Source organism: Ornithodoros turicata, unplaced genomic scaffold, assembly GCF_037126465.1.
Source record: "Ornithodoros turicata isolate Travis unplaced genomic scaffold, ASM3712646v1 Chromosome23, whole genome shotgun sequence".
Taxonomy (NCBI): Eukaryota; Metazoa; Arthropoda; class Arachnida; order Ixodida; family Argasidae; genus Ornithodoros; species Ornithodoros turicata.
Window position 1 is genome coordinate 2,103,698 of NW_026999342.1, and position 19,223 is coordinate 2,122,920.

General features: G+C 42.8%; 2 protein-coding genes across 3 annotated transcripts in view; both read right to left on the bottom strand.

Annotated features, from left to right (window-relative positions):
* Positions 1–4,021: 4,021 nt before the first annotated feature.
* The window catches only part of LOC135373246 (uncharacterized), a 34,163-nt gene continuing 18,961 nt past the window's right edge, over positions 4,022–19,223 (bottom strand). The window contains exon 6 of the mRNA XM_064606481.1: positions 4,022–4,315. Within this exon, the coding sequence (XP_064462551.1) occupies positions 4,160–4,315 (156 nt within the window). The 3' untranslated portion in view covers positions 4,022–4,159. The remainder of the gene's footprint in view (positions 4,316–19,223) is intronic.
* LOC135373268 (uncharacterized) lies at positions 6,278–10,253 on the bottom strand. 2 transcript variants are annotated; one of them, XM_064606495.1, is made up of 3 exons: positions 10,107–10,253; positions 6,564–10,042; positions 6,278–6,505 (listed from the first exon to the last, which is right to left on the bottom strand). In XM_064606495.1, exon 2 carries the CDS (start codon positions 8,989–8,991, stop codon positions 7,642–7,644), a length of 1,350 nt encoding a protein of 449 aa, XP_064462565.1. In that variant the 5' UTR covers positions 8,992–10,042; positions 10,107–10,253; the 3' UTR covers positions 6,278–6,505; positions 6,564–7,641. The 2 variants fall into 2 exon arrangements, with proteins under 2 accessions (XP_064462565.1, XP_064462564.1); XM_064606494.1 differs by having other exon boundaries at positions 6,564–10,253.

Genomic DNA, 19,223 nt, shown 5'->3' on the forward strand with positions numbered 1-19,223 from the left:
AGGAAGAAATGGGGTCGAATACTCGCATATGCTTCCATATGCCTTTTCGAAATACGTATTCTCACAGTTATTACTGAAGCATTAGACACTATATAGGTACCCGTAATTCTATTGGAACAATTGTTCAAAAAGAAACAAGCGATGCAAGGTCTGTCCGGAGCCCGCCGGTTTAACAAGCCTCGCTTGAGAGACTCCTTTTTAGACAGTCACGTTCAGAACAACGTTTTATGGAAAATGATGACGCGTTTCAGCCAAGTTTCCCATTCGGTTTACAGTATTACGCTTTTAGCGAAGTTTTCTAAAATTCGCAATGGCTTTCAGTTTCGTTTTTGCTTCTTCCCTGATTTGTCCAGTACTGTATGATCAGTCCATGAATAAGCAAAGTCGTAGTAGATTGGTTCAGTGGTGATATAGAATGTAAAAAAATTGTTTTCGCTTTGACGATACTTGCTCAAGGGATTTCGATTTCCAAAGCGCTGGGGATTGTGCGCGGGATGAATAAAAAAACTGCGGGACTATCTGGGGTACATGCGCTCACGCCTATGAGCGAATTAATCGCTGTACACCCAGGTTCTCACATTCGATGAACGGCATCGTGACACCTGTTACGTTTTACTGCTGTTTGCCAACTAATCTTTCTTCCCCCCTTTTTTTGTGAGGAAAAAGAAGAAGGGAGGCAGTTTATTCTACGTGTCATTTTTTAGTGCTCGCATATTTGTTTGCAGAATTAAATGGTATACGCAAACAGTACATGAACAGGGTGATTCCTATTCGATGCAGACGATACGTGTTTTTCCACGCGCGACAGCTGTATTTGCATTCCCATCTGAGTGGCGCCCTCTGAAATGTCTTCTGCTACTGGTTGAAAACACATGCTCGTGAGCAGGCGCCGCGGTTTCGTTGCGTTGCAGACTGGGAGGTACCCGGGTTCGAATCCGGGTGCCGGCTTGGTGTTTGTGTCTGGGGTTTTTCCAAGGGTTCCCTCAGACGCTTTCGAACATATGTCGACACAGTTCCCGAAGTCAGCCCAGGACACACATTCCCCTAGGGTGTCAGCCGTGTCTGAGGCCGACAACGACGAGCCATCACCACTACCACCATCGCAGCCACCGGTTGTAGCTTACAGAAGGGTGACGACAACTGCGTCGTCGATACTGCGAATTTCCGCCATCTTGACGCCCACGCGCACCTCGTGATTTGCTCACAAAACTGATACACCACATTTTGGAGTTGAGTAGACACATACAGCAAAGGAGGTTTGAAAAGATGGTGAAATCGGTACGCAGCATTCATGTATGCCTAGTTATTAAAAAAAAAGAAAAAAAGAAAGATAGCCTGGATCCATATTGGAAGCCGGGAAAAGCCATCCCACGCTGGAGCTGGGCTGGCCAAGGCTGTTTCCATGCTGGGTCTAGTGCTGTCATGGAGATAATATAGGAGTGCTGTTTGAAGTTCCATTCTGAAACCATCCAACTTCCATTCCGACACCCGGATGGTTCCCACTGGAGCCGAGCTGGAAATGGGATGTTCCAGCGAGTACGCTGGATCGTGCGAAATTCTGGCTGTGAACGCTGTGAGGATAATCTTGGCTTATATAAAGCAAAAAAAAAAGAAGCCGAAATTAATTTCACAAATGTGTGCAAATAATTTATGCCCAATATAATAAAATCAGTAAATAAAATAAACAAATAAATAAATAAATACCCAAAAGTGTGCAAGGTTCACATAGCTCCACGTACATGAGTAGATTGCAAAAAAAAAGAAAAGAAAACAATTATTGTTGATTGGCTTTATACTGAGAGACATGAGCTTTCCCGGTCTGACTGGGAGGTACCCGGGTTCGAATCCCGATGCCGGCTGTGCTGTCTGGGGTTTTTCCTGGGTTTTGTTCAGACGCTTTCAGACATATGTCGGCACAGTTCCCCTAGAAGTCGGCCCAGGACGCATATTTCCCCAGGGCGTCAGTCGTGACGTTGCCCACATACGTGAGGCCGACAACGGCAAGCCCTTTCACCATCATCACCACCACCACCACCGGGCCTGTCAAACCGAAACTATAGCCATAATACTCTAATCTTAAAATTCGGCCAAGCGACATCGGCATCAACTGAGAATGGAAATGGCGGTTGTGTTTCCTCCTACATTTCACCTTCGCCGACGGTATAAAAATGTGAACGTCTTTGCATTTGTGTAGTCGTGTGCTCCGTTATGCATTTTGTTCCTGAGCCCGTGCACAAGCTCCATTACGACAAAGGGTGAGCGGCCGTGTGTAGTACGGTTGACACTCAAGTGCTCAATCTGAACCAAGAGGTGCAGTAGTGAACAGACACTTGTCTATCGTTATCTGAACTGCCTTCATGATGTGTCATTGTCCTGCTTGCACGGGACGGACTTACTTTGTCGGGCAGTTAAATGAGAACGAGCGACTGAAAAATGACCTTTGTGATTTCACATATACATGTCTTAAACTTTGCATCAAATTGTGTGATATCACATTTTTTTCTCATAGTGTTGCCACTGTTGCTGCATGCACACTATTTGTAGTATATCTGTTATCATACCTGTTATGGGGTGTTAGTTATTGTCAAAATAAATATTTGAATTTATTGCTGATTGTCACTTTATTCATTTGCTAGCGTGTTTGCACTTTCTGCTTTGTGCAGCAATTTATCTTGTATAAGTTGCTTCTACTTGAGCGAAACCTCCTACCTTGGAACATGGGTTCCAGCAGAAGGTAGGCTGAAGTGGAAGCATTCCTACATCGGGACACAATATTCTGGACTCAATATGCCTCAAAGCTGCCATGTTGACTTGTGGGAGTCAACAGCTGACGTACAGAATTAGATCCAGATCCCGTACCTCTGAAAACTACCACACCAGACATACCTTGGTGCCTTGGGTATTGTACTTTTAGATGATTCAGAACTCCCCAACAAACAGAACAACAGAACAATCATAAAAGAAAGGCACCCAGATAGCTGAACACACACATGCCGCACGCACGCAAAAAAAAAAAGAAATGGAAAAAGTGAACCGAAAGGGAGAATTTGATTTCATTACGTTACTGGTTAATGCAATGGGAATTTGCATTGACTCGGTTCTGGTTTCACGCTATGAAAAGAGTTCCTACAGGTGGCGGACAGCTAGACCACTTTTTCGGAAGTTCTCCTTTCTTAGAAATAAACTTCGACACAAAGCATGCTCCTAGTCAACAATCATCCCGAGTGAGATTGTTCTCTCCCTTGGTTTGCTGAAAACGGGAAGCGTACATCTTTTTATGACAATTAGGGACCTTGTCAGTGACACAAAAAAGGTGCACGTCTCCAGTTTTCAACAAGAGAAGAGAGAGAATGTTGTCATGCGGGATGATGGTTGTGTGGGAGCATGCCATGCTGTGAAGCTCTGTTTTTAAGTGTGTAGGGCATAGCTCGACCATAAATATAAGCGACATCGTGCGAAGCGAAACCTGAGAAACCTTTTTTCCTTCATCGTGCACTTCATACGTCACATCTGCTATGCTTACATGAGCAACAACAATCAAGCTAGGAGCCTACAAATGTATTTATGAGTCAATTCCGATTGCATCCAGGAAACTGGAAACGAGGGGCAGCTCCTCAACAACGAGTTTGGGTCAATTGCCTGGGTTCGAAATTGTGAACCTTTCACAGCAACTTTCATACCGGTTTCACAGTTCCCCTGACAAGCAATATGCTGAGAGAAGATCGCAACAATGGCCGGAGTAACGGTCTTGACAACGTTATGTTTCGGTTTCCCACTGGCTCAAAAACAAATAAATTGCGCTGATGTTTGCCAGGCACTTTCATGAGGAAATGGAATAAGTGGCCTAAGGCACCTGGGTCCTCTCCTAGACTGAACTTGCATTGCCATAGTCCGGCAGACCTGTATGGGCCATATGGGTTAACATGTATGTTCGATACCGAACACCCCTCTCGCTGTGATCTCTCTAGAATGACTAACACTGCAACGTAAAACATTTGTACATTTACACAAACTGGGTTGCTGCATTTCTGAAAACATATTTAGTTCTCACTTTATGCTTCTTGTATCATTGCACCATACAAAATAAAATTTGCACGTGTTCGCTTCGCCCGCACGCACACGCAACACAGAGAGGTTTGGTGCAAAGATTCTGAAGTGGCTAGATGGATGGCCAATTCATCGAAACTCGGAAAGGAAAAGACTCCTTGCATGTGGGCGGATATAAGTACGTCCTCCAGCGTACTCCAGCATGTGGAAATGCAAGGAGTATTGGATGATCAACTGCCCAGTTGTTGCTCGGACTGTGGAAGGGCAGCTGCAAGAGATCAGTGGTAAGTATGAATACCCAGCAGCTCAAACTGCACTAGGAAAACAGCGGAATGTTGTGTTTCATCAACACTAGCAAAACAAGACTCAGACTCATTTATCCCCTCATATTTTTTCCCCAATCCCCTCATGTTTGGTGACACCCCCTAATGTGTAAACCCCACAGGGATGGCTACTTCAGTTATGATGAGATGCTGGTAATGATATATGTGTAATAATTACCCCCCATGCTTGGAGTTCAGGATAAACCAATGGAGCATGTTATAGCTTCCTCACAGCCTCCCCCTACACAAAAAGAAGACTGCTTACATTTATCTAAATAAAGGGACAAATATACAAGGTTCAGATATGCTAGGAAACCGAACTCAAATTCGATGGTTTGTTTTACTACATTTATTTGTGGGATGGCTTACTTCAACTTGCTATATTATTGGAAAGTGACATTTGCTTGTTGTGACGTGGTACTTCTCTGTATTCTCCTCGCAGACCCCAGTGGCGACAAAGCAGGTGCCCCTATGTGAAGGTCTCTCAACTGTCGCAAAACTGGTTCAGGTCTGGTGTGGCTTTGCTTCATTAATCACAATCTATAACACGGGATGGCCCATTGGTCACGAAAATTGCTAATTGCTTGTGTGCAAGGAGACACCTACGAATGCAAGATAAGAGCGTGTATACAGGAAACTATACTGAATGGAATATCAATTGGTACACGTTTCCATTTTCCAGCGTATAACACACACCACTTAAAATTTGCAGAAATTGATAGTTACATGTGTGATGCACACCGATAGGTAACGAACATCTACGTCATGCAATTCCCAGTTTTGAGCAGGTACTAGAGAGGAACACGTCTTGTCCAAGTACGGGTTATTACCTACTATTCTCGCTATTATATTATTATTACATTTTAGTTACCTACAAAGTACTTCCTCTATTTTAAAGCAGGGATGTCTGCCACCTGAGTGACGATCTAGAAAACGTGAGGTCACGTGAAAACAGCATGGTAGACGGGTATTCCGAAGATATCTGGGGACCCCCATCTGACTCGTGTGCTATGTCGCCCTCAGTCAGGAGCAATCCCGCTGCAAAGGATAGCAGCTATCTATCTGCAACCCAATATGTAGTGTCCCTTTTTTGCCGGACATCTGCCCCGTCGTAATGGGGTGCAGCAATGAAACTGCATGCATGGCTATCCGGCTACAAGTCACCTGACAGCTCCCAGAAAGGTTGAATTTTTGGAAAGGAACTGATATGCAGAGTGTCTTTTTCTTTGGTGGATCACAGATCTTTCATAAAAAAAGCTACGAGATCGGTAGGGATGCGGTTTTTGCAGTTGCGTTGTAAGACCAGGCAGACGTCCTCTCGAAAAAGTAGTATAGCGCCGTTACGCACAACAGCCACTTTTTTCTAATCCAGTTCTAGGAATTTCTAATCCACCACCCATTTCTAATCCAGGTCAAGCCACTTCTAAGCCCTCTAGTTGGTTGGTCACAGCTCCACCCCTTCACGGTGATCCATTCAATTTCTGCATGATTTGCTACCATTCATTGCCACAACATCTGCTCACTCGCTCGTAGGCACCAAAATGATCTATTCTATTCAATTATAAGTCGGCTCATAGGTTTCCAAATCGCTCACCTGTCTATTGGTCCGGTGGTGGTCACTTCCATTCATTTCTAAAACCTAGTGATTGGCTCAGGACCTATTGGCTGCCTCCTATACATGTTCGATAGACTCATTGGTCATTCCTACTCACAGGTTACTCGGTCACACGCTTTCAACTGCATATTGCTTCATAATTCCAGCTGCATAATAGACAACCACTCATTGATCAATCCCATTCATTTCTAGGCCAGCTCACAGTTTCCCCAAATTGCTTATTGATCCGGGAGGCCTTCTTTTTTAGCCTGAGCGACTCTCGGCAATGGTTAGGACACAAAAACATGGTAAATAGTTTTCAATATTTATTGAGTACATCCTGGCAGTCTCGGAGATATTGTAGTTCTCCATGGGGACACATCCATGCACGCCGTACATCTCCGCTCGCATCCATGGCGTTTTTCGCATAAGAACCATGTGGATCACCCAGGCACTCGTCCTTCTCTGTCCATGACCCATAGGCAAACCGCAGGAGAGAACAGTATGTGACAGAAGCATTAATTCTCTTCCTCCACATCTTCTGAAGAGATGAAAGAACATTATGAGCTTCACTATTTATGTCACTCACTTAAACTTACCATATTCGTAGCTTCCATAAGGATAGGAGTCGACGTCATTGCACAGGTATCTCTTGTCATCGTATGCCATCAGACTTCTTTTGACATTTCTGATGGTGTACATACACTGCTTCTTTCCAACGATTGATACTTGTTCGTTCGATACGCTCGTGTGATTGAACAAGGTATTGTAGTATGTCTCATGGAGGAGGTGCTTGCGTACAATATTGTTTTTCACCCTTTAGCTCTTGCAATTTGCTTTCCTCCAGCTAATTTGACAGAATACATTTTAGCTTTCAAACATACAACTTCCTCAATAGGTACACTACCAGTTTCACTTTTGAATGCCCCAAGTCTTCCACGATTCTTTTCACTGTACAGTGGATGATCCCGATCAAAGGAAGACAGATCTAAGTGGTCATCGGCGATCGCTCGTAACTGATCTTCTTAGTCCTTGCAGAATAAGCCGAGGATCAAAGAATCTGTGTCAAAGTAGCAGGTAATCACCGGACAAGTGAGCTTGCTCAGCAAGGTTTCATAGTAGAATGAGTACATGTTAATTTACTGAGTTCTAAAATCGTAAACCCAATCTGGAGCTGGAAATCGCATCGCACTTTTCTTTTGCGCATTTCGTACATGACACAATCTGGGGACAAAATTTTCATCGGCACGCATTCTGCCCGACTCACGAGGCGACTCGCCGTCTCCTCTTCGAAGGCTACTCGAATATCACGCATGTTAAATTTATTTAAAAGTGTTATCCCAAAGACTGCATTATTTGAGAGTTTGTAGAAGTTTTTTTCGAAAGTCGTACACGAGGCAACGCGTCTGGCAACGTTGTCATCAATGTAGGGACGCAGGAATGGTGCTTGACGAAATTTTAGAATTCGGTGAATTTTCGTCACCCTCATGACCAATCTACAATAGAGTGCAAGCAACGCGTAATGAACGACGTACTGGACCTTGTCCTTGCACGTGAGCAACAGCTTTTTGCTGTTAGCAGGCTGATACATTAATTCTTCGAGAAGCCCTCGCTGGAATGGCGAGAGCCATTCTTTTGGGACGACTGCCTTCTCGGGAGCCAGGGGGAAGTACCTCGTTAGAGCGTGGATAGATTTTGGATACTCCAAGTCCCATACGTACACATACCCCACCTCCGAATCCGTGGTGTGACGCATAAATCCACGGAGCTAAAATCCTCGACCCATTCGAAATCACCGACAGGGAGGTGCTTTATCATACTAAATCCGTAAAGATTGTTGTAATCTATGTGTGATATGTACACCTCCTCTTTATCAGGATCATAGCCACTACACAGAGGGTTATTGGCACGTAAATGACGCCTGCTCACCTGACAGAGCCCGCCTCTAACGCCCGATTCGAAGGTTCTGTACATTTCCTCATCGGTAATCAATTCCAATTTTGCATTCGTGTAATTTAATGCGCATTGCCACGAATAGGATGCCAGAGAAACACAATGAAGCAATTCCAATCCGCGTGCGCTGTAGCACAGGCGTCGGAAGTGCTGCATTATGTTTGCATGTAATAGGGCATCCGTTTTCAGGTACAATGTGTTATAATCCCGTAAACTCGAGCACTCAAAATGTTCAAATACATGCACAGTGTACTGGTAGTCCTCGTCGCTTACATCTTCCCCAGTCAGATCATTTTGAAAAGCTGATTTTTCTGGGAGACTCAACTCGTCGTACACTGCAAAAGGACTAAGGTAACTGTAAGGGAACACACCTTTACGAAGCAAAATTTTGAAGTCGTCTCCAAATACCTGCTTCAAGCATTGGAACGCCTCTGCACCCCCCATGGATTTGACGGTTTCCACAAGCTCCCCAAGTGATGAATTTAGGTACTGCATGGTATCTCTGAAGAGGAAGGTACCAATTTCGAACAAACGAATTTTTTCCATGGAGCTGGCCACAATGAAGGGAGGTCGCTTCCACCCGAGAACGTGAAATTCCCATAACAGTTCAGCCAAATCATAAGACAAATTGTGGACCATAATCGGCAATTTTTCTCTGGTAGTGCACGCGACGTTGCAGGGGTTGCACAGTGTCGCGATATAATTTGTCTCACCCGCAGTACAGTGCTTCGAATGATCATGATGCCGGACACGAGGTAGGTCTTTCGCGAATTCCCGGTTACAGTATGCACAGTGGCTGGCAGCTCTGTGCTTGGCTTGTTGTTCATCGCTCAGCACCATTGCAGCGGGGCAGGCGTTCAAGGCAATCATTTCATCACACATTCCCATGAGCGCCTTCACACACTGCTTTGCCGCATCTTCCCCATGGTATGTTCTAATGCGCATCACCTTTGAGTCATGGGTACGCACGAGCACAGCACAGAAGCTAGAGGTAATGTGACGTTGCATGCCAACACCACTGGGTGCGAGTACGCTCTCAGTGTCCAACGCAATGACGTAGTTGTACTGCTGCATGTACTATATTTTAGTAAACTCTACAAAAAATTTTTCCCGGCTCGCAAAATTCCAACAGGATGCTCTCTTCCTTCACGAAAGAGTGTGTGCAGCGTTCGCATACGAAATGGTTACTTCTTGTTGTCAACAAGCGTTCGAGGGACTTAATTCCAAAAAACTGCTCATCTACTTCCTGTGAGTGAATTTTCTTTTCCCATTCTAGTTTCGGGGGTCGCTACACATGTACTCCCTGATCGACGTACGCGTACACATACACGGAAATCTTGTTTTGGTTTTCGAATTCGTCAAGATCAGAGAAGGATACAGGGAAGTGACTAGGCCACCAATACTCTGTTGCATAATTTTCATATTTTTTCCACTGGTTCCTTTCCTGCGGGTGCAAGAGGGCGAGCGTATTGTATTTAAAGCACTCGCCCTTCTTACGCTCTGGTAAAGAGACATTCGTTAACACGTTTCTGCGTTTAGCCAAATTAGTGGGAACTACCCCATTGCATCGAATTTTTTAGTTTTCACAGCGGAAATACACATTTGAACCTTTTGGACGTCAGTGGATACAAACCCACTACCCTCGCCCTGGTAATTTTCAATGCGCCCGGTGGACTCCTGAATCACATCCATCAAAGTATTTGCGATAGCTCCGTCGCTGTGGACTTCGCGAGCAAGCGCCATAAAATGAGCTATGTGTGTGGTTACATCCCCTCGATTTTCTTTCACCATTAGAACGTCAGAACAAATGCAAAACCTAAAGGGTATTCTTTGCGCTCGCAAAATAGCAATTATATTGTGGAGGTGGTTCATTAAATATTGTCGCAAGTCCTCTACTGCCTGATCGTGAACAGATGCCAATAGCACAAACGCTTTGACGATACCTCGAAATGCGCTATCAGTTTGAAAGAAAGGCAGGAAGGAAATGTCCACATAGGGATGTGATCGCTCGACGTGAGCATGCAATGTGCCAGGTGAAATGTCTGGAGAAGATGGTGAATTATCTTCCAATGGCTCATCATCCCTGATATCATGAGGATCAAAAAGCAGAACACGCATCTAGACACTGAAAAAAAAAGAAGAAACACTAAGAAAACGTGCACCACAGAACGTAGATGAAAAATACTTACTTTCGAAGCGAGCTCCGCACACTCCCGAAGCGATGCGAAGACTGCTGCCTCTTTACACATCCTCCCCATTTATATAGGGGCGACCTCGCTGCATGCCCCAACATGCACGGGTGCGAGGAGCCGTCATAGCCTAAAAATAACTTGCTCTGCATGTTCAAGGTCGCAGGTTGCCCTTGGCTTCACGTAATGCTCCGTCCGCCTACACCATTGCCGCACCTGAGCACAAAGTTCGCTCTCATCATATGTCATTCCGATATGCAAGTTGCTTCCATGAGCATGCACACAACCATCCCTTTTTGTTCACAGTGGCTGTGGAATTTCAATAATATTACTTAAATGAAACAAATTGCAGTGAAATGCAGATTCATCTCAGACCGGAATTTCTACCCTCAGCGTTAAACCCTTAGATACCAGCACTTCTGCTCGAATAGCAAAATAGCTATGACTTCAAATATTAAACACATGCTAACAAACTACCATCAACTAACAAAACACCCATTTCTGCTATCAGATAATTCTTGCATAATGCTACATGCACAGCCGCATCGTCGTAAAGAAAGCACATGACAAGGGTACACAAATTCACTTAAGCGATGAGGGAAAAGGCTGAACACCTCAGGTCACCACACATCGCTACGCGGCTAACACAAGATAACAACAAGATACTAGCGGCAGGTAAAATTGTAACACTGCTAAACAAGCCCCAACATGCCATGATGACGTCACAAACCAGGAAAAAAGCACACACGCGCGCGCACACAGCAGCTCAGGAATGCACAAGGAGAGGTGCTTTATTGGAATCTCTACTCCTGGCTCAGCTGGCTCAGGCACCAACATTTCTGCTCAAATACCGTAATTGCAAAATTAAGCACTGCTTACTTCTTCAATATATCGAGCACCCAGCAAAATCTAACAAACAAACAAACAAAACCAAACAAACCCACTTTCCGTGATAGAACACTATTCAGCTTTACCAAGTGATTTTCTTCTGCTTTAGCAGTGAAAGAAGAAAACAGCCATGAAAAATTACACGGACTTTTGCTTGAATAGCTATAACTGCAAAAAAAAAAACGAAGCACGTGCTAATAAACGGAGAAAAAGGCACTTATTTCTGCTATCAGATAATTATTGCATAATGCTACATACACAGTCGCGTTGTCCCTGTGTAAAGAAAGCACAGGACAAGAGTACACAAATCGAATTGGGAAAATCACGTCTACTCGCGCAGCATAATATTTTTTTTTTACGGGTGAAAATTGCAATAAGAAGCCACTGCTATGCAAGTGCAACAACCCTTATTTTTAAATCAACATTTCATGCAATACCACATAAGTTTATCACTCGAGTCACACGAAAAGGCATACACAATGTACTTACTCGTTAAGTGGGGTCACAGTTGCACACACACAACGAGGGACAGTAAAAAATAAGAAATTACACGCACTTCTGCTCGTATAGCAAAGTGTCAAGCATGACAAAACACATTTTCTACCACCAGAAAATTATTAAACAGAATAATACAATATTCACAAGAATTAAGCTTGTGTGGCAGACACACAACCTGAGGAACACACCCATTCACATCTGCTTTCTGAATTTGGTATACAGGCGTGAGCGATTCGATAAGAATAAAGCACGCTGCTTGGAGAAAGCATATATCATGTGTAGCTCAGTCTACTCTATTGAAAATGCGATAAGCCTTATTTTTCAAACAAAAAAAGCACAGTCGGCATAATATACGGCAATATCGGCAATATCACTGAAGTCAAACACAATGAACTTACTTGTCAAGTGGGGTCCCAGCTGCACAAACGCGCACGCACACTCACATATTTTTAGCGCCTCACAACGAGCAAAAACCCAAGGTCTATTCACAGCCACATAAATTCATATTATTCCTCACGTCAATAATTACCCAACCATCGTCAAAACGGGGAACACGCATATGCCAATGCGAAACAATAGGCCTTCCCGCCGGATGTAATACGATATGACCATACGACCAGTCGACCGTCCCAAAGCAAAAAAGAAACACAGCCTCTCAGGAATGCATGTTGCCTATACATCCAAGAACAGCGTGCAGCAATTATAATACAGAATGGGATTCATTTCTTTGTACTTTTGTTTGCTTGCATATAAATATTTCGCACGAAATATTACACAGTGTAAAAGGAGAACAGCATTCGCTACACTCTGTAGCTCTTATCATTTTTAAACAAACCAGTTTTCATAACCAGTTTTCATAACCACACTACCATTCACTAAATAGGGGAGTCACTAACGATTCAAATAAGATAAAATATCATTCCATCATCATTGATTGCAAACTTCACGCAAGAATAAGCAACTGCTGCGCATCGTATTTTTCTTTTAAGAAACACCAAATCTCGCCGTGTTAAACACCATCAGCAATGAAGACTAGGCAATTTTGTATTTGTTTTTGTCGTTTCCAGCAGCTCATTACTTCGTGCGAGTCATCAAAAATTAAAAATTTCTGATCTGCTGCTGTTAAAGTGATAAAACAGTGCCCTCGAAACGTTACGTTGCCGTGAACCGTAGCCGTAACCGTGCCGTGAACCGTAACCACGTGAGCCGTTCACGCAGTTAGGACACGCTTGACGCAATGACGCGCGCTCCGTTATCGTTTCCCCGTGCGGGCACACTGTTTTATCACTTTAACAGCAGCAGATCAGAAATTTTTAATTTTTGATGACTCGCACAAAGTAATGAGCTGCTGGAAATGACAAAAATAAATACAAAGTTGCTGTTGGTGTTTAACACGGCGAGATTGAGTCTATTTGGTGTTTCTTATAAGAAAAATACGGCGCGCAGCAGTTGCTTATTCTTGCGTGAAGTTTGCAATCAATCACGATGGAATGATATTTTATCTTATTTGAATCATTATTGACTCCCCTATTTAGTGAATGGTAGTGTGGTTATGAACATATGAAAACTGGTTTGTTTAAATATGATAAGAGCTAGAGGGTGTAGTGAATGCTGTTCTCCTTTGACACTCTGTAATATTTCTTGTGAAATATTTATATGCAAGCAAACAAAAGTACAAAGAAATGAATCCAATTCTGTATTATAATTGCTGCACGCTGTTCTTGGATGTATAGGCAACATGCATTCCTGAGATGCTGTGTTTCTTTTTTGGTTTGGGACGGTCGACTGGCGATATCGTGTTACATCCGGCGGGAAGGCCTATTGTTTCGCATTGGCATATGCGTGTTCCCCGTTTTGACGATGGTTGGGTAATTATTGACGTGAGGAATAATATGAATTTATGTGGCTGTGAATAGACCTTGTGTTTTTGCTCGATGTGAGGCACTAAAAATGTGTGAGTGTGTGTGTGCGTTTGTGCAGCTGGGACCCCACTTGACAAGTAAGTTCAATGTGTTTGACTTCAGTGATATTGCCGATATTGCCGTATATTATGCCGACTGTGATTTTTTTTCTTTGAAAAATAAGGTTTATCGCATTTGCAATAGAGTAGACTGAGCTACACATGATATATGCTTTCTCCAAGCAGCGTGCTTTATTCTTATCGAATCGCTCACGCCTGTATACCAAATTCAGAAAGCAGATGTGAATGGGTGTGTTCCTCAGGTTGTGTGTTTGCCACACAAGCTTAATTTTTGTGAATATTGTATTATTCTGTTTAATAATTTTCTGGTGGTAGAAAATGTGTTTTGTCATGCTTGACACTTTGCTATACGAGCAGAAGTGGGTGTAATTTCTTATTTTTTACTGTCCCTCGTTGTGTGTGTGCAACTGTGACCCCACTTAACGAGTAAGTACATTGTGTATGCCTTTTCGTGTGACTCGAGTGATAAACTTATGTGGTTTTTCACCCGAAAAAAAAAATCAGCGTATATCGTATTATGCTGCGCGAGTAGACGTGATTTTCCCAATTCGATTTGTGTACTCTTGTCCTGTGCTTTCTTTACACAGGGACAACGCGACTGTGTATGTAGCATTATGCAATAATTATCTGAGGGCAGAAATAAGTGCCTTTTTCTCAGTTTATTAGCACGTGCTTCGTTTTTTTTTTGCAGTTATAGCTATTCAAGCAAAAGTCCGTGTAATTTTTCATGGCTCTTTTCTTCTTTCACTGCTAAAGCAGAAGAAAATCTCTTGGTAAAGCTGAATAGTGTTCTATCACAGAAAGTGGGTTTGTTTGTTTTTGTTTGTTTGTTTGTTAGATTTTGTTGGGTGCTCGATATATTGAAGAAGTAAGCAGTGCTTAATCTTGCAGTTACAGGTATTTGAGCAGAAATGTTGGTGTCTGAGCCAAGAGTAGAGACTCCAATAAAGCACCTCTCCTTGTGCATTCCTGAGCTGCTGTGTGCGCGCGCGTGTGTGCTTTTTTCCTGGTTTGTGACGTCATCATGGCACGTTGGGGCATGTTTAGCAGTGTTACAATTTTCCACGACGCTAGTATCTTGTTGTTACCTTGCCGCGTGGCGATGTGTGGTGACCTGAGGTCTTAAGCCTTTTCCCTCATCGCTTAAGTGAATTTGTGTACCCTTGTCATGTGCTTTCTTTACGACGATGCGGCTGTGCATGTAGCATTATGCAAGAATTATCTGATAGCAGAAATGGGTGTTTTGTTAGTTGATGGTAGTTTGTTAGCATGTGTTTAATTTTTGAAGTCATAGCTATTTTGCTCTTCGAGCAGAAATGCTGGTATCTAAGGGTTTAATGCTGAGGGTAGAGATTCCTGTCTGAGATGAATCTGCATTTCACTGCAATTTGTTTCATTTAAGTAATATTATTGAAATTCCACAGCCACTGTGAACAAAAAGGGATGGTTGTGTGCATGCTCATGGAAGCAACTTGCATATCGGAATGACATATGATGAGAGCGACCTTTGCGCTCAGGTGCGGCAATGGTGTAGGCGGACGGAGCATTACGTGAAGCCAAGGGCAACCTGCGACCTTGAACATGCAGAGCAAGTTATTTTTAGGCTATGACGGCTCCTCGCACCCGTGCATGTTGGGGCATGCAGCGAGGTCGCCGCTATACAGGGTGTCCCAGAAATCGTGTCATTGAATTATAATAAAAAAACTGCACCACCTAGAGTCATGCGGTCAATGGCATTTGTTCTTACTGGGTTTTTGCCACCTCCTCATGTGAATGTCGTGTAACGTAAGTTTAATTATGTAAATTTTTGCGACCTTAAGTCGGAAATTTGCCTAGTATACTTATACTTAGTATACTTATACTATAAACGGTGCAGTAATGAATCGAGTATCAAATTATAAATACCTAGGTATAACATTTACCGACAGCTTGAACTGGAATAGTCATATAACAGAGACTGTTCGGAAGGCCGGTACCCGCCTCAATTATTTACGTAGGACCTTATACGACGCAGATTCTGACACGCGGCTAATTGCGTACAAAGCACTAGTACGATCAGTTATGGACTACGCTTCGGTGGTATGGTTCCCTGAGCAGCAGAATAAAATACATATGCTTGAAATGATCCAAAGAAGAGCTGTTAGATTTATTTATGGCAGATATTCGCGTTATGACTCCCCCTCGCAATTACTCCACCTCGCGGGACTGACACCATTGTATCAAAGGACTCGAATTCAGCGACTTAAGCTACTATGGCTCATAATAAATAATCATACCTGTATTAGGCCTTCTGATTATATTACATTTAACACAACTGGTAGCCCACCGAAAGAAACATAGCAAATCCATTAAACAATTATTTTCTAGGACTAACTGCCTTATGTACTCTTTCTTTCCGCTGTCCATTCAGGCATGGAACGAACTGATGGAAGAAATGGTACGGTGTGACACCTTGTCGAGTTTTATGCTGGCGATTGCAAATTTATAGGTAGAGTGTGCTGCTACGTTTGTTGTAATCTTATGTGAAGGTTGTATGCGTGTGTAGATGGTTTTGATATATGGTATATACATGGTGTTCGAGGTTCATCTAAATTTTCTGTATATCCGCGGCTGCTACGGAGCAAGATGTTTCTCCGTGTGTATGTAATCCCACTCCTTCTTTGGCGTCTAAGACGCTAGAAGTATAAATAAATAAATAAATAGTAAAGGTCACTTTTTTACCCCACCAATGTGAAGAGCGTGTCTAATTTAGTCAAATTAATGATAATTGGCAGGGATATTCAGGAGCTATCCCATCGGAAAAAATAGCCGAACATCATGCTCTACAAAGGTCGCACAGAATAGCGCACGATGAATATTTCAGCGCAATCTTTGTCAGTCTGACGAAAAGAGGTTGGAAACCCAGCCCTTCCCCACATCGCAGAAAGAGATAAAACAGGCACGGCTTATCACGTCCGACTTTCGCTGGGATAATGCTTTCCCTCTCCCAGTTTTAGGAACTGTTACTTTTTCTACTATCACTCTGTGGGCTGATCACTCTGTGGGCCACTCTGTGCTTCTAATATTAAAATCACCATGATAATCTAACAAATAAATGCTATCGTTCGCTGCTGATTTGTTGTTATGATCATCGTTATTTCTGTAATTCCAAAGGACATTTTCCTCACAGTATTTATAGTAGTAGTTACGGTATTTAAATACAGTATTTATATTTTGTATTTAAATACTCATGTTGAAAAGTATTTATGAAGAGTATTTAGATACCCCTTTCAACAAAGTATTTTGTATTTATATTTAAATACTCAGAAAATGTATTTATGCCCATCCCTGTTTGGAGTATCCAAAATCTATCCACGCTCTAACGAGGTACTTCCCCCTGGCTCCCGAGAAGGCAGTCGTCCCAAAGGAATGGCTCTCGCCATTCCAGCGAGGGCTTCTCGAAGAAGTAATGTATCAGCCTGCTAACAGCAAAAAGCTGTTGCTCACGTGCAAGGAAAAGGTCCAGTACGTCCTTCATTACGCGTTGCTTGCACTCTATTGTAGATTGGGCATGAGGGTGACGAAAATTCACCGAATTCTAAAATTTCGTCAAGCAACATTCCTGCGTCCCTACATCGAGGACAATGTTGCCAGACGCGTTGCCTCGTGTACGACTTTCGAAAAAAACTTCTACAAACTCTCAAATAATGCAGTCTTTGGGAGAACACTTTTAAATAAATTTAACATGCGTGATATTCGGGTAGCCTTCGATGAGGAGACAGCGAGTCGCCTCGGGAGTCGGGCAGAATGCGTGCGGATGGAAATTTTGTCCCCAGATTGTGTCATGTACAAAATGCGCAAAAGAAAAGTGCGATGCAATTTCCTGCTCCAGATTAGGTTTACGATTTTAGAACTCAGTAAATTAACCATGTACTCATTTTACTATGAAACCTTTCTGAGCAAGCTCACTTGTCTGGTGATTACCTGCTACTTTGACACGGATTCTTTGATCCTCTGCCTATTCTGCAAGGACTATGAAGATCAGTTACGAGCGATCGCCAATGACCACTTAGATCTGTCTTCTTTGATCGGGATCATCCACTGTACACTGAAAAGAATCGTGGAAGACTTGGGGCATTCAAAAGTGAAACTGGTAGTGTACCTATTGAGGAAGTAGTATGTTTGAAAGCTAAAATGTATTCCGTCAATTTAGCTGGAGGAAAGCAAATTGCAAGAGCTAAAGGGGTGAAAAACAATATTGTACGCAAGCACCTCCTCCATGAGACATACTACAATACCTTGTTCAATCACACGAGCGCATCAAACGAACAAGTATCAATAGCTGGAAAGAAGCAGTGTATGTACACCATCAGAAATGTCAAAAGAAGTCTAATGGCAAACGACGACAAGAGATACCTGTGCAATGACGTCGACTTCGATCCTTATGTAAGCTACGAATATGGTAAGTTTAAGTGGGTGATATAAATAGTGAAGCTCATAATGTTCTTTCATCTCTTCAGAAGATGTGGAGGAAGAGAATTAATGCTTCTGTCACATACTGTTTTCTCCTGCGGTTTGCCTCTGGGTCATGGACAGAGAAGGACGAGTGCCTGGGTGATCCACATGGTTCTTATGCGAAAAACGCCATGGATGCGAGCGGAGATGTACGGCGTGCATTGATGTGTCCTCATGGAGAACTACAATACAATACAATACAAACTATAATATCTCAATGGCAATGAATGGTAGCCAATCATGCAGAAATTGAATGGATCACCGTGAAGGGGTGGAGGTGTGACCAACCAACTAGAGGGCTTAGAAGTGGTTTGACCTGGATTAGAAATGGGTGGTAGATTAGAAATTCTTAGAACTGGATTAGAAAAAAGAGCGATATGGAAGCCTATGAGCCGACTTAGAATTGAATAGAATAGATAATTTTGTTGTCTATGAGTGAGTGAACAGATGGGGCAATGAAGGGTAGCCAATCACATAGAAATTGGATGGATCACCATGAAGGAGTGGAGCCTGGATTAGACCTGGCTTGACCTGGATTAGAAATGGGTGGTGGATTAGAAATTCCTACAACTGGATTAGAAAAAAGTGGCTGTTGTGCGTAACGGCACTATACTACTGAAAATACTAGTATGTAGCTTCTAGGTGATTGATTATGTAAACTTCACTAATTAACTCTTTAATGATGGGACTTGGGATAAAAGTAAGCATCCAGTGTGACAGACAATTCTCGATGAAAGCCATTCTACCTTCTAAAAACCCTGAAATGAGCATGTGCGTTAAAATATCCATCACGAAACACTGGTATGCAGATGAGGGAAAGACGAAACTGTTCACCTGAGAAGTGCATATCCTTGGTCCCCGCAGCCTTATCAAGGCTGCAAAGTCTTGGCTTGGTTTCACACTTCAATGTAAAATTGGAATTTAAAAAGCAAATTGAGAATTTTCAATTCAGAATTTGACTGCAATTTTGAATTTCCAACATAAAATCAGATTTCTAATTACAAATTTTGCACTCCATTTTTGAATTCAAAATTAGAATGCAAAATGAGAAATTTTAAATTTGGAATTTGACAGTGCGGAATCGGACACTTTCCAGGCAGTAATCTATACTGAAAAAAGACAGAATCGGCTTCTCCTGTCCGCATGGTGCTGCAGGCTCAGTGGTCGGAGAAACTGAATAGGAGTAGGTTCCTGCTCTTCAGTGAGGCAAACAATGGGCAACACACATTGTGCTTCTCTACCGAAGAGCTCTTCCT

Excerpts from the sequence above, each read along its gene's own strand:
- LOC135373268 (XM_064606495.1), bottom strand. The coding sequence starts at position 8,991 with ATGCAGCAGTACAACTACGTCATTGCGTTGGACACTGAGAGCGTACTC.